The sequence below is a fragment of the Drosophila ficusphila genome, unplaced genomic scaffold, assembly GCF_018152265.1.
Source record: "Drosophila ficusphila isolate 14025-0441.05 unplaced genomic scaffold, ASM1815226v1 contig_106, whole genome shotgun sequence".
Taxonomy (NCBI): Eukaryota; Metazoa; Arthropoda; class Insecta; order Diptera; family Drosophilidae; genus Drosophila; species Drosophila ficusphila.
Genome location: NW_025063993.1, coordinates 2,281,202 through 2,309,088, shown reverse-complemented (window position 1 = coordinate 2,309,088; position 27,887 = coordinate 2,281,202). Strand labels below are relative to the sequence as shown.

The 27,887-nt window shown below is 40.5% G+C and overlaps 1 protein-coding gene across 22 annotated transcripts in view; it reads left to right on the top strand.

The window, feature by feature from the left end:
* Nucleotides 1–20,900, top strand: part of LOC108093572 (poly(rC)-binding protein 3) — a 106,174-nt gene extending 85,274 nt beyond the window's left edge. For 4 of the 22 annotated variants that reach the window (XM_043207328.1, XM_017193670.2, XM_017193668.2 and 1 more), the window contains 9 exons: nt 666–1,255; nt 8,459–8,515; nt 8,577–8,693; nt 8,788–8,881; nt 8,950–9,113; nt 9,481–9,600; nt 12,359–12,499; nt 15,204–15,628; nt 16,911–19,380. In XM_043207328.1, coding sequence (XP_043063263.1) covers nt 1,157–1,255; nt 8,459–8,515; nt 8,577–8,693; nt 8,788–8,881; nt 8,950–9,113; nt 9,481–9,600; nt 12,359–12,499; nt 15,204–15,628; nt 16,911–17,526 — 1,833 coding nt within the window. In that variant the 5' untranslated portion in view covers nt 666–1,156 and the 3' untranslated portion in view covers nt 17,527–19,380. Of the gene's footprint in view, nt 1–665; nt 1,256–8,458; nt 8,516–8,576; nt 8,694–8,787; nt 8,882–8,949; nt 9,114–9,480; nt 9,601–12,358; nt 12,500–15,203; nt 15,629–16,910; nt 19,381–19,490 lie in introns of those variants that run through there. The other 18 variants (XM_017193684.2, XM_043207335.1, XM_017193676.2 and 15 more) reach the window with 18 other exon arrangements.
* The last annotated feature ends 6,987 nt before the right edge of the window (nt 20,901–27,887 follow it).

Below are 27,887 nucleotides of genomic sequence, written 5' to 3'. Positions count from 1 at the left end.
TCCGTCCGTACACATGCATTCGTACACGGGATACATCGAGTTATGCTGGGAATTTGTGGAAAGGAGGCTGGGAAGGAGCCAGCGAGAAATGTGTGCGAGTATCTGTACTAAATTGCATATGAAGTGATTTCAAGCGTAAGAAATGCCCCGGCCCGGCAACAACATCAACCAACAACAAAAAGCACAGGCAGCGGCCGGAGTACATCAATATTATGTATGCAGAAATACGGACGAGTACATACTTGTACACAGCGTTTGGAATATGCGGAAAAACTTGGCGCAGGTTCAAAAAAAGAAATCCCAAAAAATAAGAGAAAGAAAAAGAAGAATTTCATATCAAAATTACAAACAGGCCCAGGACAGGGGACAGGGGCCACTCTCTGCCAGCAAATGCTGAACGGATGATGAACGAGTCCGGTTGGGGGCCGCTCGTCCTCATTGTTGTTGCGCAGCCAGAAGTGCCGGAAGTCGTGAACTCTGCATGGGAATGTGATTAAATGCATTGCTGGCACTTTGTGCACAAAACTAATTTGGCTAATTTTGTGATTTATTGACCCGAATGAAAAATAAAACATTTTATGCGGCAACTTAAATTTTATAAGTAAATTTTGAAATGATTTATGCGTGAAAAACTAACCATTTCCATTTTATCTTTCCCATTGCAGCCCAGCACCCGATAAATATACATCTCTAATGCATCAGCTAAGCAACAGTATTTTTGCTCAACAACAAACTGACGAGAACTCTTAAGGCAGAAAAAGAAAAATCAAATATTTTCATAGCAGTGATTATTTGTTGCATTTGAATTTGAATTGAAAACCGCAGATAGCAGATACGAGCAGCAAAGAGAACGCAGCGAGCTTAAGCCAACAACGGTAGTACGACTAGCAAAAGACACCACCAATTTAATTTTTATCTAGAAAAGCATACAATACCGCAAGCAAAGTAGCCAAAATCTCTATATGTATAGTTCATGTATCGGTCATTTATGATTGGTATATAGCAAAGTTATATTTACAAACCCCGCAACCTAATCGGAAAGTGAGCCCCTTGAAAGACAACCAAGACAACTGCTGCGATACAGACCGATCCACGCGGTCAGATCCAGATAAATTTCATCCAAACCGAGTTAAGACAAGGCAGCAAAATAGATACCATGGAAGACAATAACACGAGCAGCAGTGCGGGCGGTGCGTCCATCAAACACGAGGATCCATCGGTGACGCTCACAATAAGGCTGATTATGCAAGGAAAGGTAAGTTGGAATAAAAATACACTGGGAAAGAGAAACAGCAGTTAATTTATAAGAATTAGTGCATTTGAAAATGTTACTCATAAGGCAAAACGGGTTCAGATTAGTTTAAAAAGTGTCATATACAGAGTTTTTAATTCCTTTGAAAATAGTATAGACCGTTCCGAAACCAATCATTTAGGGGCCAGTAAAATGCAGAGTCATCAAAGTGGGCTTCAACTTGCCTTTCGACTACTCCACCCACTTTGAATCGAGTGTAAATGTCTATTAAAATATGAACGCTTTTATGCACACCATTGAGCTCTGACATCTTAAATATTTATAGACCTCTTTTTTCGATTCGCACAAAAATCAATAAGGGGAATGGGGGAGCAGATTGAAGGGCAAACAAATATCAACCATCCCGGGGCAAACATTAATGAAAAAAGTAACAAATTAACGCGTGAATTTTGTATGCAAATTAAAATTAAATACGCGCCACGTCACGCATTATGCCATTGCATTTTAGGTAAATGAGGGGAAATGGAAATCGAGAGGCAGTTGCGGGGGAGTCGAGAAATATGTGAGTGCATATAAATACGTACAGATATAAAAATTGGGCCATAAAACGAGACGAAGGAAGGCATCGGCTATTAAACAATCATTACGGCTCCCAGATATGAGTAATAAAAAACAAAAACAAATAAAGTACACCAATTTATAAATTGTTTTCGCTGCGTACAATAACAAAAGTGGTACATACACTTGCACATATTATATGTAAATGGCATATGGAGCCACTGACAGGTGGGACCGCGGGTTATTTCGCATAGCAAATCAGCCTTCGGGACAACGGGTTAAACCAGTCGCAAAAAGATGCATGCAAAAAATTAAATATTAAAATATTTGCCTGGACAAAATTAACCACAAATCGGAGTCAGGAGCGCGCTGTATGCGCTTTAATTAAGGGAAATGTTTTGATAGCAATTCTCCAACATTAACACCCAGCGGCGAGCAATTAAATTAAAAACTTTATCAAAAGCTTTAGCTGGCAAAAAAAAACAGCAATAAAGAATGTACGAATGTATTTAACTTTAATAAAACGATTATTCCTTTTATTTAAATTGGATGGCACTTTTTATGTCTTAACTTTTAAAATAGTTTTTATGAACGCATAAAGTTAGCATAAGTGGATTTATCAGCTTATTGACATACGCAAAACGTTTTCAACGTTTTTAATTACCTTTGCTTTTTGTAAAAAACGGTGCACTTGCGGCGACTCCATTAACTTCCTAACAAGGAAAACCCAAAAAAACGTTGCTTTCCATTGAACTGCAGCCTACGTATGGTACTTCAGGCAGTGATTCACAGCAGCCAAAGCAGTCAAGATAAAAGCGGCATTAAACAAAGAGATTGAAAAACCGACACTAAATAGCTGCTTATTTATTTAATAACAGTCAACAGCCATTAAAAACTATTATTCAACAACATTAGCCACCAACAACAACCCAGAAAAGGCTGTCACGCAAATCCGCAGCGGCGTTGTTGTTACTTGAGTTGAATCGAGTTGAGTTGAGTTGAGTTAAGAAGCGATGCGATGAGAGGCTTGCCACTTGAGAAATGTTAGCCAGAAGACGGGGAACGGGTAATACTCCGACTCCAGAGCACGTGTTGAGCTGGCAAAGCTGTCATTTATCTCTTTAGCCTTATTCCCCCCGACTGAGATGCTAAAAAAGCCGATTTGCAGCTTTAGATTTGCCCAGGCATCGATTTAATTATAAATTTGGTCGTCGTTGAATACTATTTTTATATCACAAGCAATTGAAAGGCAGAGACAGGTGCAGATAAGGCGACAGGCAGATGCATCGAGGTGTGCGGAGGGGCGCTGCGCTTTACATGATGTGTAGTTGAAAATTGGCAAAAAGGCCAGAAATATGTTTAGACGCGACAATTTATGGCAGAAACAGCAGCCAGATAGACAAAGAAAGCAAAATTAATCCAAGGCAGTGAAGGGGGAGGCTGGGGCAAGATATCGCTACCTGGTGCGGAATACCTCCGCCGCGCCGATCACGGATCTTATGAATAATTGCGCACTTTTCTGGCTTTTGCACAATATGGCAGCGTGAAAGGCGTCCGTGTAGGAATAAATATTGTGTAAATGCAAATTCTGCACATTTTCTGAGATTTTCTTTTTCTGGCGAACGCAAGGACTCGGGCAATAAATTCACAAGACACTTTTGTACGGCGCCGACAGACTAAGGCTGTCGTTTGTTGGCTCTCTTGATCGATAGTTATAGATTAGCATGATTTATGCGATTTTTTCAACAGCCGCGCAGATGTGAATAAATTTGAAGCGCAATGCAAATCAAGTGGCGAGTCGGAAAAAAAAAACGACAGCCCAACAAATAAACAGCGGACCACTGTCAACTGAGTTGGCATACAATTAAATTAAACACAGATCTCGACATCCGTATCGAAATTGTTTAATTGTCTTGCAAGAGCAGGAGCGCTTTTGAGGCAGGTTAAGATGGGAAATCTTTTTGGTTTTGCTTATTTTATATTCTCTTATTTAATAATTCTCAGGCTTGAAATCGCATTCTACCTTTAATATGTATGGAAACGATTCAAGTGCATTCGGAACAAGAGTTGTGTAATCGTTTGACTTCGTCTTAACAAACGATTGATTGCTATAAAATAATAAAAATGGCCAAAGCAGATAATAATAAATTAATTATTAATTATGTTGAATAAAATATTAATTTTTCTCGATTGCTTTGTCATTAATCTGACTCGTCATCCGATAAATATGCAAGCCGATAAAAATTGCAATTATTCATTAACGGATAATTGAGTATAAATATTTTAGGTATACAGACGACAGTCGTGGCCACAAAAATGAGCAAGGTCATCGCCAGAGCCAAAACTGCCATTGTTAGCAAAGAATTTTCGATATTTTCCTGCGTCTCTAATTAACTTTGGCTTATTAGTTCCATGCGGAAAGGCGCGTTGAGTCTCTGGGTCTGAGTCAGAGTCACAGTTTCAGTTGCAGTCGCGTCCAAAGTCGTGATGCAGTTAATTAATTTATGAAAAACGAAAACAGAAACGCGAGGAAAATAAACAACTTAGCCATGCAATCGAGCGACAGGGTGTGCAAAAAAAAAAACACCTTTTTCTTTTGTTTTGGGCCCCCGGCCGCTGGGTTTCAGTTTTTCTCTTCACCTTTTTATTTCTTGGCAGCCATCCGCAAATTGCATAGAAAAGAAACCGAAATGTGGGTTGCTCTCTCGCCTAGAATTGTCAGGGCAGTAGACAGAGATATTTGTTGCAGTTGTTCTTATTTTTGAATCATGCATTTTTAATTAGTGAAATTGCACGACGCCGACGACGGCACCTTTATGCGAATTTTCATCACAGTCTGCCACATTTCCCGAGCACTTGTCTAATTTTAATTAACTATTTTCCGAAGCGTCCGACTTTAGGGCACGGTTGTGTAATGGATTGAAGTGGAAGGACAGGGAGAAGCTCAATATTTTCGAAGACTTTTTTTCTGGGGCAAAGTTCGTTAGTTAACTATGTATTATAATACATACACAGTATCTTCCAATTCCATTACCCAAATTAGGGCTTAGACTTTATTCCTGCCATCCAGATTGCGTTTCAGTCTCCCTTCGCCTGCAGGAGACATTTCTCATTCGCCCGTGCGTTGTTTTCGTTATTTAATCAAATTAAAAATTTGCCACTTGCTGCGTGGCATGTTGCCCTGTCCTGCAACTGGCCCTGGCAAATTGTAAATAATTTAATTGTGCAATTTTTTGCGTTTCGCATGCCAGCAGCAGCAACAACGCCACGGCCAAAATGCGAAATAAAAGTTTGCAGGGCGACAAATGCGCTGCATGATTTATTGGACGGGAAAGGGTGGCAGGGGAGGGGAGGGCGGCACATGTGTGCCGCAGCAGGCCATATGTGCGCTCCCCCGCCCCTTTGTCACATTGCATTTTCCAGCATTTGTGGCAAGTTTTTCTTGCATTTTTCCTTTGCCGACCGGCGGCAGCAGCAGCAGCTCCCATAAATGGTTCTCACGGTTTTGCAATTGCTGTCAGAGATTTTTTGCCGCTGATGGTGATGTTGTTGTTAGCGTTGCTGCTGGCTGCTGTTTCTTTGTTGCTGCAATTCACTTATTTTTGTACAATTTTCATCGCCACCACACACTAAAACCAAAATCCGCAAAGATCGAAAAAGGGGAAAAACATGGAACAAGTCATGCTACTCGAACTTTTTTTTGTTGATTGTTGAATGAGCTACAGCCAAAGCCGCGTCTGTTTTCTTTCTTTTATATTTTCTCCGTCTTTACTGTCTGCTCCACTAACATCAAAAACTCTTTTGCCCCAACCTCCCCTCTTGGCCGCTTTTATTGTGGCCCACAATTAGCGTTAGCCATTCTTCGGACTTCAACTTTAATGCGTTTTCAGTTATTGTTTGTTTTTTTTTCCTCTCTGATGGCCTTTGTTACTGTCATAATCTTCTGAGCTGCCCATGTTTCGTCTTATAGTGATAAATGGAACTAGCCAAATTTTGCGCTTGGCTAGATATTGTGTGGGAAAATACAAAGAGATGGGCACAAACAATTGGACATGGGTTTGCTGTTCTATATTTAATGATTATGCAACGCAGGCGGTCAAATAAGTAGCTTAGAACAACTTCATAAAATATTCAAGTACCCTGCATTCACTGCTATTTAAGGTGGTACAAATGGATTTATATTGTCTTCTAACTTGTTTCAAATCTTCCGATTTGTATTTGTCTTCTCAGGCTTTGCTTAGTTTACTTCTTAAAACGTTTCATTCTTGCTGCAGATAACCTGCTGTTCAGTCCTATTTAATTTGTTTCACCTCTCTCTCATTGCTGGTAAAAGGCTTTTATTTTTACCAAAGGCCAACCAATGTGTAATAATCCCTTGTGAAACATAAAATCAATAGAAATGAACAACCAAAACTTATTCTCTGACCACATGGAATGTTGGCATTCTGAAACGTCAACTTTTCCTATGCATATTTTATGCAAGCCATTCAAATCGAATTGAATCGATTCAGCCTGAGCCCAACAAGCTGTGCGTTGCCGTTGCCGAACCCAAAACATGCAACAAAAGGCTGGCGAAAATGTTCCAGCTGGACCACAAAGTGTTTTTTGCATACGAAAATCGCACGCATGTGGAAATCGGAAAATGCGAAAATGGCAAATGCGATTGTTCATTGTTGCAGGAGCCGGGTAAGCGAGGAATGCCGTGAATTTAATTGCCGATACTGAGCACGGCAGGGGATCGGATCTGTGGGGAAAGATGGTCAAAGGCCAGGCCAAATCAATGCAATCAAGTGAAAGTCCCGAATTTCGCTCTGTCCACCGTATCCATCGAAACTGCGGGGGAGGTGTGGGTGTGGGATGGGAATGTGGGATCAAGTAACGCGTAACGTCAGTCAGATCCGATTTATGCAAATTGCGCAAACTTCTGAGCGGAACTGGCTCGCAGTCGCAACGAGATAATTGAATGGAAGCAGCGGGCGGAAGAGGGGGAGGGGGAGCTGCTTTTGGCCACATTATTAATGATGATGAGGCCGAGGCGCTGATGAGCAGCCATCAACCTGAATGGTTACGAGGGACCCCGAAAGTGCGTGGTCTCTGGGCCTCGCTTAGATACTTATATACCGCTTACGCAGATACAATTTATATCTGCTTAAGTTTGCGGCAGCAAAGTTGTCCCATAAATTACACTGGCCGCCCAAAAATTCGTCTATGAGTGCAGACAGGCGTAAAAACGCATTCGCGACGGGTTCGCTGCCGTTCAACGATAATTACGCCAATAATTATGCCAATTCGCTCTGACATTTGTGTACAATAAATATCTATACAGCCGAATAAACGGCTCGCGTCTATTTCGCTCTCGTGGGCATAAATTTTGTGGCGAAGAGTGGCCACTGGCCAGAATGCAAGCGGCGCATAAAAATTCGGTTTTTGTGAGGAGGGCAGATTTCCCTCGCACATTGTTTTGCCCAGTTTGCATTTTGTCTGGCAAGCTGCCCGCCCCAAGATGCATTAGTTGGCTTTGGGTGTGCTCTTTTAGTCTGCCACAATGGATTGCTGCACTTTGGATTTGTGAAGGTTGTTCTATGGTTTATGGCCAGAAAATTGAATGCCTGCGAGTCGTAACATTTTAACGTGGCCGAATAAATATTTGAAAACTGAACGAGGTAACATACAGAACATTTTATGCAAGAATTATGTTCTTTGTTTCAAACCCTAAACTTTGTTACCACCCAAACATGTTGCCAAGTTATTTACTCAGCTAGCAAACGCCAAATATTATAATACAGGAGTGGTTCCGTTTGCATATTTTTCAGGAGATCCTGAAATCCCTATTTAAAATGTTTACGTTTAAATTGAAAGCTTTCCGTTCTTGCTGTTAACCAAATAATCTCGCTTGTTTTTTATTTGCAAGCGACTGACAGGCGAATATGCATTGAGCTTTTATTTCAGTGATGAATGAAAAAGTCCCTTATTAAAAGTGATTGATATATTGATTACCCAGCGAGGTGGCAAGGGAAACAATTGCTGGGCAAATGGAGGAGCCCCTCTGCCATTTCCTCCTCGTAGTTCCTCCTCGCACTCCCCGCTTTCATTTTTCGCAATGGTTTTTGTTTAAAACGCAGTCACTGGCTGTGGCAGTGCTGATATTTACAATCAATTAAAACGCGTAAAACGCGCTGGCCGCAAATTTCATTACGTGCGACAGTTCCCAGCGCCGACAGGCGACTGACTGCGAAAGGGAAATGGGTTTGCTCGGGGCTTGGTTTGGGTTTTCTGGTCGCCACTGTGGATGTGGATGTGGGTGACGGCGGGGTGTGTCGCGTGTGAATTGCTTTTTGTGGCAATTAAATATGCAAAAGTAGTTACACGCACACACACGACGGATGGCCCGCTTTGGTGTATGGTGTATGCTCCGGCATAATATCACTTAATATTTAATCAAATTTGAGCATCGTCGTTGACAGTGGCAGCACAAAAAAAAATTAAACACGAAACTCGCTAAAGTGTTTTTGATGTCCGCAGACGGCAGAGGGTGGCAAGATTGTGGCCTCGAGCGAAATACATCTTAAGAGCATTTAAAAGTAACTTTGCAACATGTTTTCCCAACTATAATGCTAAACATATTTTTCGCATTTTGTTTCCTTGCAGGAAGTTGGTAGTATTATTGGTAAAAAGGGTGAAATTGTCAACAGATTTCGTGAAGAGGTAAGCCCGCTCGTCTTTACCGATCATTAGAAACCCTTTTAACTTTGTATTTCCTCCCCAGTCTGGTGCCAAAATCAACATTTCGGATGGCTCGTGCCCGGAACGCATTGTGACTGTGTCTGGTACAACTAATGCAATCTTTTCGGCATTTACGCTCATTACAAAGAAGTTCGAAGAGGTATGTGTGCGGTACAACTGGCCGTTCCCTGTAAAAATCGCCCTCAAATCCCAATCATTTCCGGTTCACATTACTAACTTCTGACCCGTTTCAGTGGTGCTCGCAGTTCAATGATGTAGGCAAAGTTGGCAAAACTCAAATACCCATTCGATTGATTGTGCCCGCCAGTCAATGTGGATCGTTAATTGGTAAGTGGGCTCTAGCCACCCAAACCCAAAGTCATCAAAGCTAATGCTATTTACTACACCCGGCCCAGGCAAGAGTGGTTCAAAGATCAAGGAAATTCGCCAGACCACCGGCTGCTCCATCCAAGTTGCCAGTGAAATGCTGCCAAATTCGACAGAGCGGGCGGTTACTTTGAGCGGCAGTGCCGAGCAGATCACCCAGTGCATCTATCAGATATGTCTTGTCATGTTGGAGGTGAGTCAGCCTTACATTATCCAAACAAACTGCTAAACATTATAATCACTACAAAAACGAAAATAACTGTTGATAAGAAACAAATGCTTTATATTCTTTATAAATTCCTTTTTGCCAGTCAAACATTGTGACTCAGTAATGTTTACTTCCTTTGTGTATATGCAGTAGTTTTCGGTTATAATACTGAAGCTACGCTCAGAATAAAAAATAACTAAAACAACATTTTGTAAAATGACCGCAACTGTAAGTCTTATTAAAGACCTAAATCTCACAAAATGATTAAGATTTGCAATGTTTTAACATGGTGCAGTTTGTTGTTGGAGATTCTTCCACGTATCTAACTAACCAATTTTTCTTTTGTTAACAGTCCCCGCCACGCGGTGCTACCATCCCGTACCGACCAAAACCGCAAGTTACTGGCCCCGTCATCCTGGCCAACGGACAGGCCTTCACCATTCAAGGAAACTACGCAGTGCCCACACAAGAGGTATGTAGGTGCTCCGTCTGGCCGATTCGCACCCAGAAAAGCAGGCTAAACGTGTTGTTAAGATCAGTGAACAGTGTTGTGTACTCTATTGCCAGCCACTGCAGCTATATCTCTCGCTCTGTCTCTATCTTAACCGACCCCACATAAGTCCAGCTAAACAGTTTTGTATCAATTTGATTTAGCCCCGACCTAGTCCCACTATCTTTTTGGTTACTGCGCGTCTTCACTTTCTGTTTCTCCTCTTAATATTTCTTAAGTTCATGTCACTCTATTTCTCTGTCTATATTTCTCTATCTTGTGTTACTGCCGATTATCCAGATTCCCTGCTCGTCTCTAAAGAACCCGATTATAATTTGCGACACCGCCCACGAGTCCTTTCCCCCTTTTTCTGTAAACTCTTCACTTGGAGACCCCTGATAGCTGCCCAACGTTCTGTGACCCGTTTTTGACCCTTTTGAACCCAACCTCTCAATTTTCTGTACCGATTCCGTTACCGATACCGATACCGTTACCGATACCGATTCCGATTACCGAACCCCATCGTCGTACCCATGAGATTCATCTACTTTCAAGTCCAAGTGGTGACCCCAATCAGTGAACAACTAATGTGTTAACAAACTTTACAGCCATCGAATCGACTATGAAATAACTAACGAAACAATTTTGAAATAAACTTTAAATATGTATTTTTGTTTTGCTTTTAGTTTCTTTTGCACTCTCTTCTCTCAGGTTAAGAGCGTGTGGCTGCGAGATCGGTGTCTCGCGCTTTCTCACTCTGCCCCGGCATCTGTCTCAGTCTCTCTGCGAGAGCCGGGAATCTCCGAGAATCGAGTCCGCAGCATCCTGAGGGGAGAATCGTTGGGTTCCTCCGCCTCGGAGAAAAGAGTTCAAGGCGTGGCAAGGCGAGGCGAGGCGAGTGAGTTCGTGTGAAAGAAAGAAAGGCTCGCGGGGAGCGGGGGCTAGAACTTTCTCTATCTCTTCACTCTCTGCTCAGTCTCTGCTCTGTGTCTCTAAGTTCTGTTCTGAAGAGGGCTCGCTGGCAGCGTGTGTGAAGAAGTATGTTCAATCTACACTAGTCCACAGTCCACCTCAATCTCCAAACCCGTCTACAAACTGATACCCCCATATCTATCCAGCCCGAAAGTAAACAACCATTAACCAAGTACCTCGACACACCACAAGATCCACGAAGTCTTAAACTCCTCCTTAAGCGCCAGCTAACTAACCGTATCGAGTACTGAATAACTCAACACCCACCTATATATTACTATATACGCATATTTGCCAAAGTCCTTCGTTCTCTCGGTAGCTTTCTTGTTTTTGTGTAGTACAGCCAATTATTCAAATTAGCTTTCGGTTTGAGCAATATCAATAAAACTACACCACATAAATAAAAAGGAAGCTGACACATTTAGATGAGTTTTGACCAAACAACAATGCAATTAGCGATTATAACAAAAGCATACTGCTCCAATACCTTCCTGCCCGAGCCCTTACATATCGCACACACTCTCTATCCATCCGTATCAATAAATATTGTTTATAACTCTGTTGAAAACTCCGTACAAAATTGAATTTGTGCTCTACAGAACCACAGGAAACAGCACACAACGGCAAAAACAAACAGCAAGCTAATTCTATTCAAATCAATTCAGTCCCCAGTACAGTCAGTCCACTACAACACAGTTCGGTACAGTACAGTACAGTACAGCACAGTAAAGTTCTGTTCAGTTCTCCGCCCTTCAGAGCCCCCCTCGCCAGCCATTGCCCCAACGAAAAATAAAAGTTTCTCAAAACTAAAACAGACAAAGTTCTTGTTGTCGCATCAAATTCAATTAATGTCCAGAAAAAATTTAATAAATCAAAAACTAGCTGTACCATCCATTTGCGATCTCTCTCTCTCTCTCCGTCTTTCTCCCACAAATCGCTCTCTCTCTTTCACTCTCTCCTCCTGGTCCTGGTTTTTGTCGGTGTTGGTTCACAATTCGTTAGCCCAATGCAGCGTGTAGTGTGCAAAACCCCACAGTTGTCAATTTGGCTCACAATGGGTACTGTTTGCTGGTTTAACTTTTGAACTGCGGTCAAATGTATTGATATATATATGTATATATTGTGTTCCTGATACCGGCGTACCCAGTGTGATTTCGATGTGCCAAAGAAGTCCTGGCAGTCCGTTGGCAACTGTACCTCAACCTGCGCTAATCTGTCGGCATTAGACCCACAATTTAAACGTCCTTCATGGAGTTGTTTGCCCCTGAAGCCCTTGGTTACCTGAGCCCCGAAACCGACCCACTCGAAATCGCTGTAAAAGCCCCTTCTTTGTTCCTCCTCTTAGATGTCATCATTTGTTTTAGTATGTACTTCCCCCCGATATCATTTATACTTTGTTCTGCGTTGCAAATATCCCCGTTGAGAACCCCCGCCTTCACACCAGAAACTTGCACACACGTCTCGAAAGCTTTCTCCAAGAGTTTCTCTAGCGATACGTCTATATCTAAACATGTATCTGATAAGCTTACATCTCTCCATAGCAACTACAAGTTAAGATCTTAACCAACTTGCTCTGAAAGACATTTATTCGTGGTATACAACTTTCGTTCTTCTACTTTTCTTTCTTCCTTGGTCACATATTTTGAATCGCAAAAAAAAAAAAAAAAAAAAAAAAAAAACACGAAACAAAATTGTAACTCCAAACACGCACACCAAACACACACAACCGTAAACCGTAATGATCAATCAATCAATCAATCGAACATAGACCTGTCCAGTATTTCCACTTGCCCTGGCTACCGGCGGTCTACATGCTGGTATCTCAGGCTTGGCGGATCCTTTGTTAAAGGGGGCACATTTACAAGGAGCGATACCAGCACACCACCATCACCTACAGCAAATGCCCGATGTGAGTTTTTAGCTATCGATGCGATTCGGTTCAAGAAAACCAATATCTCCACCAGACTCTTGAAAGAAACCGTACTCGATTAACCAATATAATCAAACGCAACATGACCCGAGATTCCTCCTCCGCCAGGCAGAGCATGATGAAGTACCGCCGCCCCCCTCGTCCCCTGCCTGCACCCCATGCATCAGACTAAACACTCAGAACAAAATCTTAAACTCAACCTTAAATCAAACTTATAATTGGATGGTTTCTGCTCTTTAAATACCTCTTGGTAAAGATAAATTCGACTTTTCTATGATAAGTTTGCCAATATATTATAATTCGTATAATGACTCGGTAAAGACTATTTAATCATAATGAAATGGGGTTGGGAATACAAGAAGAATAGGGTATTGTTTTTGGCTGTTTGAATTTACAATTTTAAAGCATAAACTTCAATAAGTATCATATGTATTTCACTTTGCCTTTTGGGACATAAAACTTTAGTATAAAGTAATTTCATTTCTCAAAAGACTAATTTAAAAAAAAATCGTGCATAGTTTTGCAGTTAATTATTGGTTAGAGGTGGTGCTACAAAATTACCCACACCTCGATCCATTCGAACCCTCAGTTTTGTTAGTTAAGCCAAAACAATTTTTTTCTGAGTGTAGATAGTCATGTTCGTATGTTGCTGTTGTACTTCTACCCTCCGTAGCAAACTCCTCAGTAGCCCCAAGTTCCAGTTTTTGTAGCTTGTGTTCCCGGTTTACTACCTTTGGCATTTCTTTTACGATCCCCCGTCGGCGCAACCGTTGGCCGCATTTCAATGACATTAGCATTGGGCCAACTGCAGTTCCCGGTCCAAGTCCAGGTCCCTGAAGTCGTTGCCGCCACAAAGTCGTTGGCCGAAGTCACACTAAAAATCAGACCAAGGGGACCTGGAACCCGAGGACCAAAGCGAACCCTTTATCCCAGCCAAAAGTCATCAGGAAATGCACTTTATGGTCCCCCACCTTCCCCCTCTGTCTTTTCTTGCTGTAGTTAAAGTTTTTCGTAGTTTTGGAAAATTGTTTCTACTTGTTTTCTATCTGTATCTGTGTGTTCCCCCCTCTATGTGTTGTGTGTGCTTGGCAAGAAGTGTTTGTTAATATGCCAACACACACAAGTTTTTATGACAGTTTTTGCTAGATAATCCATTGTAGTTCCCCCTCCTCCCCCTCTCTCTCTCTCTGTCACTGAACTTTTTATTGAGTTGCAATTCATTTTTGGGTCATAAAATATTTCCATATCGCATGTTTTATTTGTTTCATTTGGAATTCGTATTGCATTTTGATAAATATTTCAGTTCTTGTTTCCTAAGCTCTTACCCAAACACACAAATGCATCCGCCTCCCCCAGGCTCACACAGATACACACAGACTCACACAGATGCATCTCCCTCTGTCACACATGCACACAGAAATAAAAGCACACAAAGCACTTCAATATTGTATGATTTATTTGAGATTTTCTCTGTCCCTTTTTTTGTGCGCTCTTTCTAGTGTATCATAAATCCACGCCCTCCGTTCTCCCCTCTCCCTCAAGCTGCATTCAGATGCAATTATTCGAAACATATTTGCAAGTGTTGCATTTGATTTGATTAATTTATAAGGCGCGTGCATAGTCCCCACTTCCCTGCCCACAATTCCCACCCACTTCTTCACCCTTTCGAGCCCCAGTTCACATGCACACGTGTGCGTGCGTGTCAGTGTGTGTATGTTATTTGCTGTAGGTGTTATTGGTGAAAAGAGGAAAATAGAAAATAGAAAGCAGAAAACAGAAAACAGAAAACAACTTTGGAACGCATTGAATTTCGCCTCGAGAAAGGGTAACCTAACCCAGATATGGGAAAACATATAAAGGAAATAATTTACAAAAGCATTAGCATACTTTTCGGAGAAACCTCAAGCACAAACATCAAAGATGTTTTAATGAAGTCCAAGTCCTTGCGGACTGAGTCAGTTATTTGAGAAGAACTCAAGTGTAAGCTTCCCCTAGGTGTATCCCGTGTAAATCTATTCAATGTGTCACCTCTTGCTTTCTCTGTATCTGTATCTCTGTCCCTCCATCTATCTGTCTTTCAACCATGTATTTTGTAAAGCCAACTTGTAATATGTGTAGAACCATAAACCGAAGTAACACACAAAAATAGCGCAAGACTGCGGAGAAGTCAGATCCATTCACATCAGTCTACACTGCACAAAATACCAACACAGACACACACACACATTGCCGAACACTTTGGCTCCATGTACAAAATAAATACGATCCCCACCACAGTCCACTCGATGGTGTTTGTAACTATAAAGAGCCAAGATGGAGTACTGTATCCCGTTTGCTTTTGCCTACTGCATTCCGTTCATGTATCTATCTGTTTGATGCTATTGCGTTTCCGTTTCTGTTCCTGTTTCCGTTTCCGTTTCCGTTCCAACCTGCCCCTTTGTTATGTTCCATCTGCGTTACCTGTTACTGGAAGTTGACGCGCGTTGTGTTGTGATCTTGTGATCTACCCTCCCCCGAAAACAGACCCCGCCCCATGATAAATAGATGATAATTAACCCAACTGTATACATACACACACACCTTAACCCACGAAGCCCCTGAGCCTCGAAGAAGCCATACAATCTAATCAAATCTGATCTAATCCAATCCAATCCGTTTCGCCCTCTCCCCGCTCTGCAAACAGGTGGCCAAGAACCCGCTGGCCAGTCTGGCCGCCTTGGGCCTGGCTGGGATGAACCAGGCCGGCACTGGGGGCATCAACCACACAGGTGAGTTGAGCGCTTCTGCGGCCAGATGCCAGACAGATTTCCAATCTAATCTAGGCTCTGCCCCAGCAGCCTTGGCTGCCCTGGCCGGGTCGCAACTGCGTACAGCGAATCCCGCGAACCGAGCCCAGCAGCAGCAGCACGAGATGACCGTCTCGAACGACCTGATCGGCTGCATCATCGGCAAGGGCGGCACCAAGATCGCCGAGATCCGCCAGATCTCGGGCGCCATGATCCGGATCTCGAACTGCGAGGAGCGCGAGGGCGGCAACACCGACCGCACCATCACCATCAGCGGCAACCCGGACTCGGTGGCACTGGCCCAATACTTAATCAACATGAGGTGAGTCCATCAGTCCATTGATCTTGTATCCAATGATCAGCATCGCGTCTCTGTGTGCGTGAGCGTTTGTTGCGTTGCGTGTGTTGTTGTCTAACATCAATTTTGTCGAATTGACTTGCTAATTGACAAAGAGAAGGTATAAGGAGGTCGTCGGTCGAAGGTCGTCGCAGATCGCATATCGCAGATCGGAGATCGTAGATCGAAGATCGATGATCGCAGGTCGTAGGTCAACTCTCAGTCGCGGAGTGGCGGAGCGTTCAAATGTCCAGACCATGACGAGTGGAGGGGGGAGGGGAGGGGAGGTGGGTGCGTGGGTCAAAGGTGACGAAGGTGGTTGGGGGGTGGGGGAACTAACACGATCCGTAGCCTAAGCCACACACAAGTCCTAGCCTGTAAGTCGTAAGCCCGGCAAAGCCACAACTAGCACCACAATCGTATAATTTCCACCCTCACACTCCTAGATCGTAGTTCGCATCGAACGCTAGCCTAACCAACTGTTCTAGCTAATGGAAATCTGTATTTATCTAACTGTATAAACCTAGCATCTAGTCTTACCAACCAACCATGTATTATATAAAAGTTCAGCAGGCCCCGGCCGAATCCGAGGATGAGCAGGCGGCGGAGGATTATGAGGATGATGAGGCCAGCACCGAATTAATCTACGCATCGCACACTTTTCACACAACCGAAAATGACAATCAAAAATAAACGAAAAACTGGACCTGATCCAATTGGTACTTCAAACTGCAGTTCAACTCCAAATCGATCCAAAACCTCACTCCCCGTCCAAAAAACAAACAAACTGACCCAGCCGAATCCTACCACCACCACCACCTAGTTCATCCTCCAAATCAAACAAACTCTTTTTCGGTCCATGCCTCCCCATCAAAAAGCGAACAGCTCACCAAAGTTTTCTACTCCTACCATCCAAAATTTGAACGCCGCTCTCCCACCAAACCCCCCCAAAAATCGCTGAAAAAGCTCTTCTTCTTTATCTCTCTCTCCGTCAACTCCGAACCGTTCCTCCACACAAAACCTCCTTAACCTTTTGCATAACAAAACACAAAAAAAAAAAAAAAAAAAAAAAAAAAAAAAAATCGAGAATCGAGATCAAGAATCGAAACCAACTCAATTCCACAAAATCGAAAAAGAACCAAATGTTTTGAGAATACCTATCACCTGCCGCAAAGCAAAAAGAAACCGAAACAAGTACCAACAATATCCCAATTTGTTCCTTTCTTTCTCTCTCTTTCTATCTACCTTAACCGAACCTCGTCCACAGTGTTGAGCTGCAGAAGGCCAATCTCCTGGAGCAGGCCCAGGCCCAGCAGAACGGCGGTGCCATCGCAGCTCCCGGAGCGGCTGCCGCCGGAGTGCCGGCCATTGCCGGCGCCTCGGCTCCTCCATCGGGCTCGAACGGAGCAGTCACAGCGGTCGCTCTCACCGGCAGCGGTGGCGCAGGAGTCGTGGGAGCGGGTGCCACAGCAGCCGCCGCAGCAGTGGCCAACGGTGCCGCTCCGGCGGCCAACGGCGGCGGGACCAACGGCAGCATCTCCGCCGCCGGGGGATACGCCAGTGCCAACGGCACTGCGAACGGAGCGGTGGCAGTGAACCCGGCTGCGGCCGCCGCCCTCTCCAGCCCCTTGGCCTCGGCCCTGCAGCTGCTGACCAAGCCGGGAGCGCTGAGCGCCCTGTCCAACCTGAGCGCCCTCGACCTGCTCAACCTGACCACGCTGGGCAACAACAACGGGGCCGGCGGCAACCCGGGCGGACCGCCGGTGCAGACGACGGGCGTGAACCGGGCCAAGGGCCACTACGCCACCTCGCGCTTCCGGCAGCACCAGACGGAGACCGGCGGCGAGGCGGAGAAGCCGCGCAACAAGTTCAACCCGTACTAGGATCCGTAGGCTACGGATACGGAGGGAGCTATAGTCGCTTAGTTTTGTAGGATTTCCATGATAGCGTTGCGAAAGCTTTAGACCTAGATTCTTGAAGAAGAAACAAAATTGTATAAATTCGCTTTAAACTTATGTGGTATGCGTACACGCTGCGAACCTAATCGTATTGTATTCAAATTCGTATTCGAAGTTTCAAGACAGTTTTTTGCGTCTAGTTAAAGCACAGTATCCAAGTAACCGATAGACAACCCTACGCAATATTTATCAATGTTTTTGAAAAACAAACTAACCAACAATCGTAAGCAGTCACTCTTAGATCGGCCACTTAGGGCAGCTAGACATTATTTAATCCAGCACTCAACCATATTGTGCATCGAATAGGTAGGGAGCGGGCCATCCATGAACGGCCCGATCGAGATATTTTGACCAAGTGACCAAGGACCCTAGTGGGCGCTATAGATTTTGGACCCCAAACTTTTGATAAATGCCTAATAACATATATACATGGGTACATAGGTACATAGAAAATGTATCGTACATTACTGAATTTGCCAAATTTTAGCGCATCCCTAGCAGCGTTCTTTGAAGCTTTAGATTAGACTAGATCGCGTTTATCGGAGTCGATTACCGAATGCCGATATAGAGCAGCCAACAATCTTTCCCCAATCCATTCATTGTAACATAAAACACGCTCCAATATCTTATAATCCATTGTACTCTCCTAGTCCGTAAGCACTAAATGTATTTTTCCCTATATATACGATTATATATAATCAGCATTAAGCATAAAGACCCGAAAGCCATTTGTCGAGAACAGAAGCATCTGCAGAAAAAAGTGAAACAGAAACAGACAGAATATGAAGTAAAAGAACCTTCTATAAGAAGTTTACAAAGAAGAAATTCCAATGCGTTGGGCCCCAAGGCAAAAGAGGAGCGATGAGATTCGAGCTCTCGGCGGAGGGGATCAACGACCTTTATGGACCAATTCGCTCTAATTGACGCAATCCACGCAATGAGCGTACAAAAACCAACTATTTGAATAGAAATCGAAACAAACACACTGAGAACAACATGGAAACGCCAGGAAAAGGCAGTCAGAGAAGCATATTCAAGGCATATGTTCTGTAGGAGGAGAAGAATTTGAATGAAATTTGAGAAAACGTTATCATGTATTAGACTTTAAGTCTCCGATTGTTTATAGAACTTAATTTTTGTTAGTTTTACCAACTTAACCAAGCCCCATTTGTATTTATTATGCGATTGTACATTTTTGTTATTATTTGTAGCCAAGACACTTTTGAATTGGTCGAAAATAATGTTGAAAAAGTATTTGGAAATTTAATTTTCTCTACCCTAAAGTACACGAAACTATTGTAGCTACTTTGAAGGAATTTGATATGATTTTCTTATTTTTACATATACCAGTAGCCTTAAGACAAATGACACACTATGTAACACTTTAAGCTAAGCGGGCTTACGATTTTATAACCAAATTATATTCCTAACTTATCATACATCCTACATACATACAAACATACCCACATACCCTTACATACATACATACATATATGCGAAGATAATTCTTATGGCTCATTAACACAAGTAGTTAAAAAGAGAAACGGATTAACGTAGTAACATGAAAATCTTATAATGAATAATAATATTTCTCGATATTAACAATAATAGACACCCAACCAGAAAAGGCTTTACCTGTAGAACAACAACAACAACAACAAGAACAGAAGGAACAGCAATAGCGACCGAAACAAAGCTAAACTATTTATATGCAATGAAAACATGATGAAAACACATGAGTTTGTAATAAAGTGAAAAATGAATACTAAATCGAACGTAGAAGGGGTTCCTCGCAATCATTCCTAGTCGGGGGAAAAACTTTTCGTTGTGGCGAAGTTTGAGACGCTTTGTGGCAGAGTTCTAATGCGCCTTTCCTCCTTGCCTTTCAGAATATCAATGGAGACTGCTGGTCTGCCCATACCCGGATACCACTACATTGCGCCCAGTGCAATTGTTAAAACACCCATTCACTAAATGCAACAATCAACCACAAGCTAAACAACAGCCACATCAGCCAACTGAAAACGGAGGAGGACTGCGAGTGGAGGACACAGGCGGAGTTGGAGTTGGAGGAGGAGGAGGAGCAGTGAAGCAGTGGAGAAGTGGAGCAGTAACATGAAACGTCAAATGTTAAATCATAAGCAATACAACAAAAGCGGAAAATTAAGGAGAACACAACCCATATGACACTGTCGGAAATCACACATTGAATTCATTCACCCACACCCACACACACACACACACAGACACACTCATAGACAGACTCGAAGAGATCCATACAAACACGTTATATTTATTCATTGATTCTTATTAATTATGATATTTTCATTAAGTTTTAAATGCAAGGCGAAACAAATACAAGAACTCTTTTATGTTAAACCGTTTTCGAGGGGCCCAGCGGATCACGTGCGGCCACCCACAGTAAGAACAGAACAGCAATTAATTGTAAGATTAGTCAAAATGAAGACAAAATAAAAATATAAAATCAATTAACCACATAAACATACGAGAATACAAGAAAGGCAGAGATTTCAAAATGCAGTTAATTCTAAGCCAACTATTTGTGCACGAGCATGACCAAAAAGGAAACAACAAACATGAGAGAACAAAACAACAACAAGTTTTAAGCATATAGAGAACGGATATGAAGGAGACATTGAACAGACAAGCAAACAAACCAAGCAAGCAAAGACAGAGACAGATGATAACAGCAGACACAACATAAATTATATTTACAGCAAATTGCATCTAGCATCTAGCATCGATGTTTGCGTTTGTTAGTTGTTTGTTTATATGTATACATATATATTATATATAGACACGGCGATATATTGATATGGTAATTTTTATTTTATTATTTCTATTATGGTAATTGTTATCGAAATTGTATTTGTGATTTTTGAATATGTTTAGACTGATGTGCAAAATTGATTCTGTTTATTAATTACAAGTAAACTACACATAAATAATTATGGACTAAATATTAGATATCTCTCTTTTTCGTTCTTCTATAATTCTATTCAAATTACTCATTTATTCAAAATTAGGTTTAATTTGTTGACAGCAACAATGCTTGATAAGCGAAAATCTAACTAGCAAATGGATTTCCAATTGAATATCTTATCAAAAGTTTTGTAGTTTCTTTCGTTTGGTTTCTAGTGAAAATGCCTACTGCTGAATGGTAAACCACATTATTTAATATACTTACAAATTAGCGAAAACAATTCGAGTTACAATAATATTTTTAAGCACTTTTGCGGCGATTAAAAAGACTTTTTCTGAAGCGTTGAAAAAAACGAGATGTGGATTTAAATATTATATTACAATTATGCTTAAATTAAAGTATAATTTAAATTTATTAGCTGTTAACTTTATACGCAAAACAAAACTAAAAAAACGAAACAAAAAAGAACCACAACAAAAGAGAACATCAAAAATAAACTGATTTTCAATGTTAAAATTAAATTAAATTAATTTTATTCTAATTTAGTTCATAGGCTGGGCAGTTAAAACCAAAAACCAAAAACACAAGTGTGGTAATTACTTTAAGACATACTAAAACGTTTAGTTACTCACACACACTAATTCATTATAGAGCCTCTGGATATGAGCTAAACGGTGTAGAAAACCGAAGGTGAAAGCGAGAGCATCAGTTTGCAAAGGCAAAATGTGTCAAATTTTATTATACATATTAATTATTCAGTAAGAGGAATTATCAAAGCATAAAAGAAAAAAAAACATATCCACTGCAAACGAAAACCAATCTAACCACAACTTATTATATTAACCAACACAAGATACAGAAAGACAAATTATAAATCCAGTGCATACATATAAAGGAAACATATCCCAGAGAACGCAATGCATGAATCTATAAAAAAACATGTTTAATAACTAACCCCTGTGTTACCGAGGTATATGTTTTGACTGAGCAGTTGATTTAAGAATGACTCAGAACCGAGTTTTCTTGAACCACTTCTATTGTCAACAGCCCAAATTATTCTTTTGTTCCATCATTGATAATTTAACATCTTCCGCTCACACAAGAAAGACAAACTTATGAGACAGCAAAACTTGATTACAGGAAATTGTTAATAGCATAAAAATTAATACTATAAATAAATGAACATGAAACCACAAAGAGACGAGCCTGGCCCAAGTCGTTAGCTCCTCTTTTTGAAAAAAATGATGATCTATCCGAGGATCAAGCAAAGGCAGGCGGTGGAAAAATGATATCATATGGCGAAACTATTTCGTGATTTTAGTGACAAATATATTTCGCTGACGACAAACAATTTGAAGCAATCATTTTGAAAACAAGAACTTCGGTTCCCAACTTATGGCGGAACTTGAGAAAAAAATAAAATATTGAGAAACAGAAATGAAAAATCAGTCAAGAAACCGTATATCTATATATAAATAAATGATATATCTATATATAAATATACAAAAATTAAATATATACTTATTATGTACACTTGTATTTAAATGTATTTGAAATATTTAGTAAATTTTTTGCGCAAGTTACACAAAAAAAAATATGAAACAAAAACACTAAAAAAAAGATGAGGGCGGCTACGGAGAAAGACGGGTCAACAGTGGCTAACTGGGATTATTTGTAAAATAAAAATAATGAAAGGGATAATTAATTTATGTGTATGTGTGTATAAGAGAAATAGCTCAAAAGATTTCACAAACAATTTTTACTAAATATGCGTGTAATTAATGTAATTATTAACGACATTTTGTTGATACTTGTACTTGTAAATTTGCAAAGGAAAAATACGTGTAAGAAAAGCAATTTTAATGGTGCCTTAAAAACCAAACCAAGCAAATTTCTTCTACCTGCCTTGCCTGCCCCCCCCTCAGTGAACTCAGTACTCAGCTGGATGGCACGTGAGTTTTCCACTCCTTTCTCCAACTCTTCTCGACACTTCCCGCGGGCTATCTTTCGGCCTGGCCAATCGGATCAGATCGGATCGGACCAGCTGGCAGGACCCGCTGATATGATTAGTTAAAGCTGTGTTATCGTTTCGACATACGAACTATCCCTTTTAGCGACACGTGGTGACCCACAATTGCTCAAAGCTATCCGAGTCTGTGCGCAGTTGCCCGTTACACTGCAACTCGAGTTCGAATTCGAAATCGAGTTAGAGTTTGGCTCGGATTCGGTTGACAACCGAACCTAGCTGCAAGTACACTTAGTGGACTACGACACTGAGACCCAAGAGAATATCAACAATTAGCCCGAACAATGGATACCCAGAACACAAGCAAAACAGCAAACATATTATTCAAATTATATACAAATACAGCAAACCAAACACACATATTAATGTTTCTCTCAGTGTAATTACAAATCACTTGAATGTATTTGCTCACGTTTTTACAATACATGTCGAAGAACTCTACACAATAAGCAACAAACGTAAAGCATTTAAGGCACTTGATCGGTCGAATGAATGATGGATCGTTGGATGAATGCAAGGTCATTGTTAAAGAAAACGCAAAGTAGGAAAAGAGTATAAAAAAAAACAGTATAACGGAAAACCAATCCAAAAAAAAAAACACATATTTATATACAAATATAAAGCAAAAATGGAACTTAACTCTAAGGTATTTTAGATATTCTTATTTAATATCCAGAAAACGACATGAAATTATACGAGCAGAGTTTTAATTTAGACGCAGAGATAGGGAGAGAGAAATGGGAGATCGGGTCTAAGTAAAACAAATATATGTGTATTTAACTAACTAAATATCGGTGTTAGAATTGTTAAGGAAACTAGAAATTCGGCGAAGACAGAAGATTGGGATCGAGGGAGAAAAGACGCCTTGCGACTTACGGGAGAGTGTATGAGGGTCAGCTCTACAAATTCTTCCTGCTGAAGAATGCTAGCAATCCTGTTTTTCGATTCTGTTACTTACATAAAAACAAGTATTCCACTTTGGTTGCCACATTATCGCGTATGAGCCGCATACACAGAGAGCGAAGGGGAAATATAACTACGTGTATTCCAATTCATCAAAGCAATTGAAGAATTAATAGAACACCTAGGCAAGGCCGCGCCACGGCCCCTTGTCACTAAAAATAAACGAAACATCTAAGGTTTCTCAGCATAACAAAGCGAATCAAAGCAAAACCAAATATCGAGATTAATATCTTATAGACCTACGTAGAGCAGCAACTTAGCCACAACATACACACATGCATGCATACATGTAGACAGCAGCAACAGGGTCTCATAGCTTCTTCAGACAATATAGGTACACGTATCCCTGGGTTTGGAATCGGATTGGATTTGGAACCGCATAGATATTGGCCCATACACTTAAACTTCTAAGGTGTTTCCAATGAAATTAGCATGTGTATATGTTTATGTATATGTGTGTGTGTTTGTATATGTGTAACATTAAAGTTGAAGATCTCTCAATCCAGAAAGGGGAACCGGAACGGAAGCCAAGAAGATCACTGCATTCCTTGTTAACCGGCATGTGGATATTGAAAGGGGCAAACTATTTGCCCAGCATGTCGAACTCTCTTGCTCTCATCTTTGGAGAAGACGAAAATAATGAATATGCAGCATTAAATTGATAAAACTGAACAATTGGGATCAACTTATATTTTAAATATAAGATTAAATTGTAAAGACAAAAACTAAGCAAACCTTTTAATTAAGCCCCGGAGTTTGTAGGAGTTACGTAAATCTAGCAGCGTCTAAAATGTAGAGAGAATTTGTGCCAAAAAACAATGAGGTAGCAGGCGAAGCAGACGAACAATAGATACCAACTTTAACTGGCCAAAAGCACAACAGCAGCCACAAACGAGAACACAAAGTTAATTCTTTGCTTATTTTCGGGGAACAACACATAGGAATTATACGAATTTCAATGGATTCACAGTCGACAGACAGCTACTCACAAAAGTATTTAAATGTTCACATTTGCTCAAGGCAAAGCACTTAAAGGAGCTTATTTAACGAAAACCAAACCAAAACCAAAACCAAAACAAATCAGTACTAAACCATATAGATGTGTGTAATCATTTTCACATAAGTAATATTCAATCTGGCTGTATTCGCAGTTTTATTGCTAGAAGGTGCCAAAGATCCCAGATGAACCAAAGCTAAAGCTAAATTTGAGGCAGTTCATTCCCCATTGGTTTCGTTGCGTACTTTTAGGCGAAACTTTGAGGCATTCGAGACTTGCGTTGCACTTCGGTTAGCCCCTGATATTATGTTGCTAATCTGCAGACACAAAAGGGAGGCAACACAGTCGCAGCCAAAATAAAATACTCATTAATTGGAAAAGGTTAAAGTAACAAAGCAAAAACTAACTAAACATATTTACAAGTTGAAGAAAAACTGCAAGGCAATCATATAACTAGAGCTTCAATAATAAAGAAATGGACAAAAGTCATAAAAGAATGGAATTATGGTTACGAAACCAGTTGAAAATGCCTAGAAAGTGTTTTGGATAAATATATATTTAAGCAATACTCACAAATGGATTAAAACTATTTGCGTTATTATTGTGGTTGAAGCAATCCAAATGAGGGGATTAAAAGAACAAAACCAAAAGTTAGTGCCAATTTTTAGTGCAAATTTTTGCGTAATTGTTTTCATTTCAACGTTATTAAAGATACACCAAAATAAAAAAAAGCAAACGAACAGTTGGTTTCAGAACCACCAATTTTTGGGAGACTTTCAAAACAGAACGACGTTAGGCAAACCAACACGTAGCACCAGCACCACATAGTTTTCGATCAGAACCAAAGTGTGTAGTGTAGTGTAGAGGCTAACTAACCCACGTACATGTAGCTTAGCTCGATATACATCTTCACCATTATTTTGCACCCCGAAAACCGGACAGGGAACCTAAGTAGGAGGCTTTAGCATTGCCAGAGGTTCCAGGGTACATTTTGAAGGCAGCAGAAGAAGAACTTTTAGGTTACAGTACACTGAAAGAAAAACTTAGAGACAAGGAGAAACCAACCAACACACCCGTAAAAATGAGCGATGCAGTGTTGACCTGGCTATCGCAAGTATAAAAGTAAAGTTAAGCCATAAGTGAAATTAATATTGTTTATCTGTGTACAACAATAATATTTAAATAATTCTTAAATGTGTATTACAACTCTATAAAGAACAAACCAAACCGAACAACACTCAACCGAACTCATTGACACACGGCTATATCGGAGTGACGTGGGACAGATTCGAACAGACCGCTCGAGAGAAGTTTGGAGCTTCGATCTGAGACCCGGACAGCCCTATAGACGATGCTCTTCATATGTTAGACTTTAGACAGCGGCATGCCCGAATGAATACACAGAACTTAATCACAATAAGCAACCTAAGCGGTATTAATGGATTCTTAAATAATTGCAAAATGTACAAGAAATCGGTAAAACACGAGTTGAAATAAACAAAACAAAGTAATGAAACAAAGCCCGAAAGGCAAACATTATTTACAACATATTTACAATTCTAAAATTATATTTAAAAGTATTTACATATATATGAAGAACAAACTGAATGTGTAAGTACGTGCGACCCCACATAGAGTGCAAAAGAACCCCGAAAGAGGACACGGTCTCACACACACACACACAGGCATCACAACACTTACGCATACGTAGGCATCGCCATCAGGGTGTAACGGTACAGGACGAGGAATCAGGAGAGCGCAACTCTGGGACTGCCTTCTCTGATTACACCGACACTCACACACGACACACTCACAGCCACAATACGACAGACTCCAACACACACACACACACAGTCACACGCAAAGTTAAGTGCATTATAATTGAATTTATAGAGTTAAACGAAGCTATTAAGTGAAATTATTTAAACTGATTAACTGATTATGATTATTATTACGATGCATACGCATTTACTCACAACTCATATACACACCTATATATAAATATATATATATATACATGGCATATATCGCTGAAGAATATTTTCGTTGATCAAACAATCCATATAAGCAAATAAATTATAAGTTATCATATACCACATCATATCAAACACAAAAAAAATTACTGCAAGTTTACCCAATCAAACAGAATTTTAAGAAATCAAGATCGATTTTTGAAAGCTACATAAATGTGTTGCGTTCTTTGAATAAATGTTTTTGAGTCACATTTTTACTTCAAAAACAAATAAGAAACCTTAATAAACAAAAAATTAATAGAAAGCAAGAAACACACACCTCTAAGCATAAGAGCGTTGAACTAGATACATTCTTACTGAGTATCTGTGTGCAAGTCGCGGGAATATTGCAGAAAATTGATCATGAAAATGTACCACTTGTGTAAGGAAAAAGCAAGAAGAACAAAACCAAAACAAGAATTTAACACAATTTTTGAATTCATTAAATAAAGGTATGTGTTTAGATATATTCAAAACAAACCAGAAACGTTGTTTCACTGAATAAGGTTGTGGGCTTCCTTTCATCTCAGCAGTATTTCAACCTCGTTAATTACGGCCTCTGTATTTATAAAGCATTCACAATTCGTACTGTGGTGCTTTCAACAGCGTATGGAATGATATATATAATAATGGAACAGACGCCACCAGGAATGACAATACGTATACGACACGGTATCCGATTGTTCCGATTTGATCAATGCAAACGGCGAATGGCACGAGGCCAACTACAAGTAACAACAGACGCCAAAAGGCCGCCAAACTTCATTCATAAAAAGACACAAAAATAAACAAAATATACACATGTTTAGATTCAACGACTACGAGCAAAAAAATTAAAAAGAGCAAAACAAAACAGTAGAGAGTGACCTAAAGTAATTTTAAAAGAAAAAAATTTAGATTTCACGGCATTCAGTTATATGTTAGCTTGTGTAATTGCGTTCAACAACCGGATCATGAACCAATTTAACTTGTATTTTGACAGGTTAGCGTTTAAGGTTGACCAACACGTTCTAGAAAAAGCCCCATAATCATCTCCCGCAAATCCAATTCTTATTACTTTTCCATAACAAATAAACTCTGTCGTGCAGTTAAAAGATAATGAGTACAGTCCTCCCACCTCAAGAAGTGCTAGTAATTCTACAAACTTAGCAAAAATGTATATCCAAAATAAATATTTTTAATATGTATTAGAAAATATAAATTATATTACGAGCAGAGTAATAATAACGTACCTTTATTAGGTAAATAACGATAATAAAATTGCTAATTTCACACCTTTGTTATGTTTAATAATATTGAAACCTCTAATAGAACTTTTTTGTGGACCAATTTAATACATTTGGC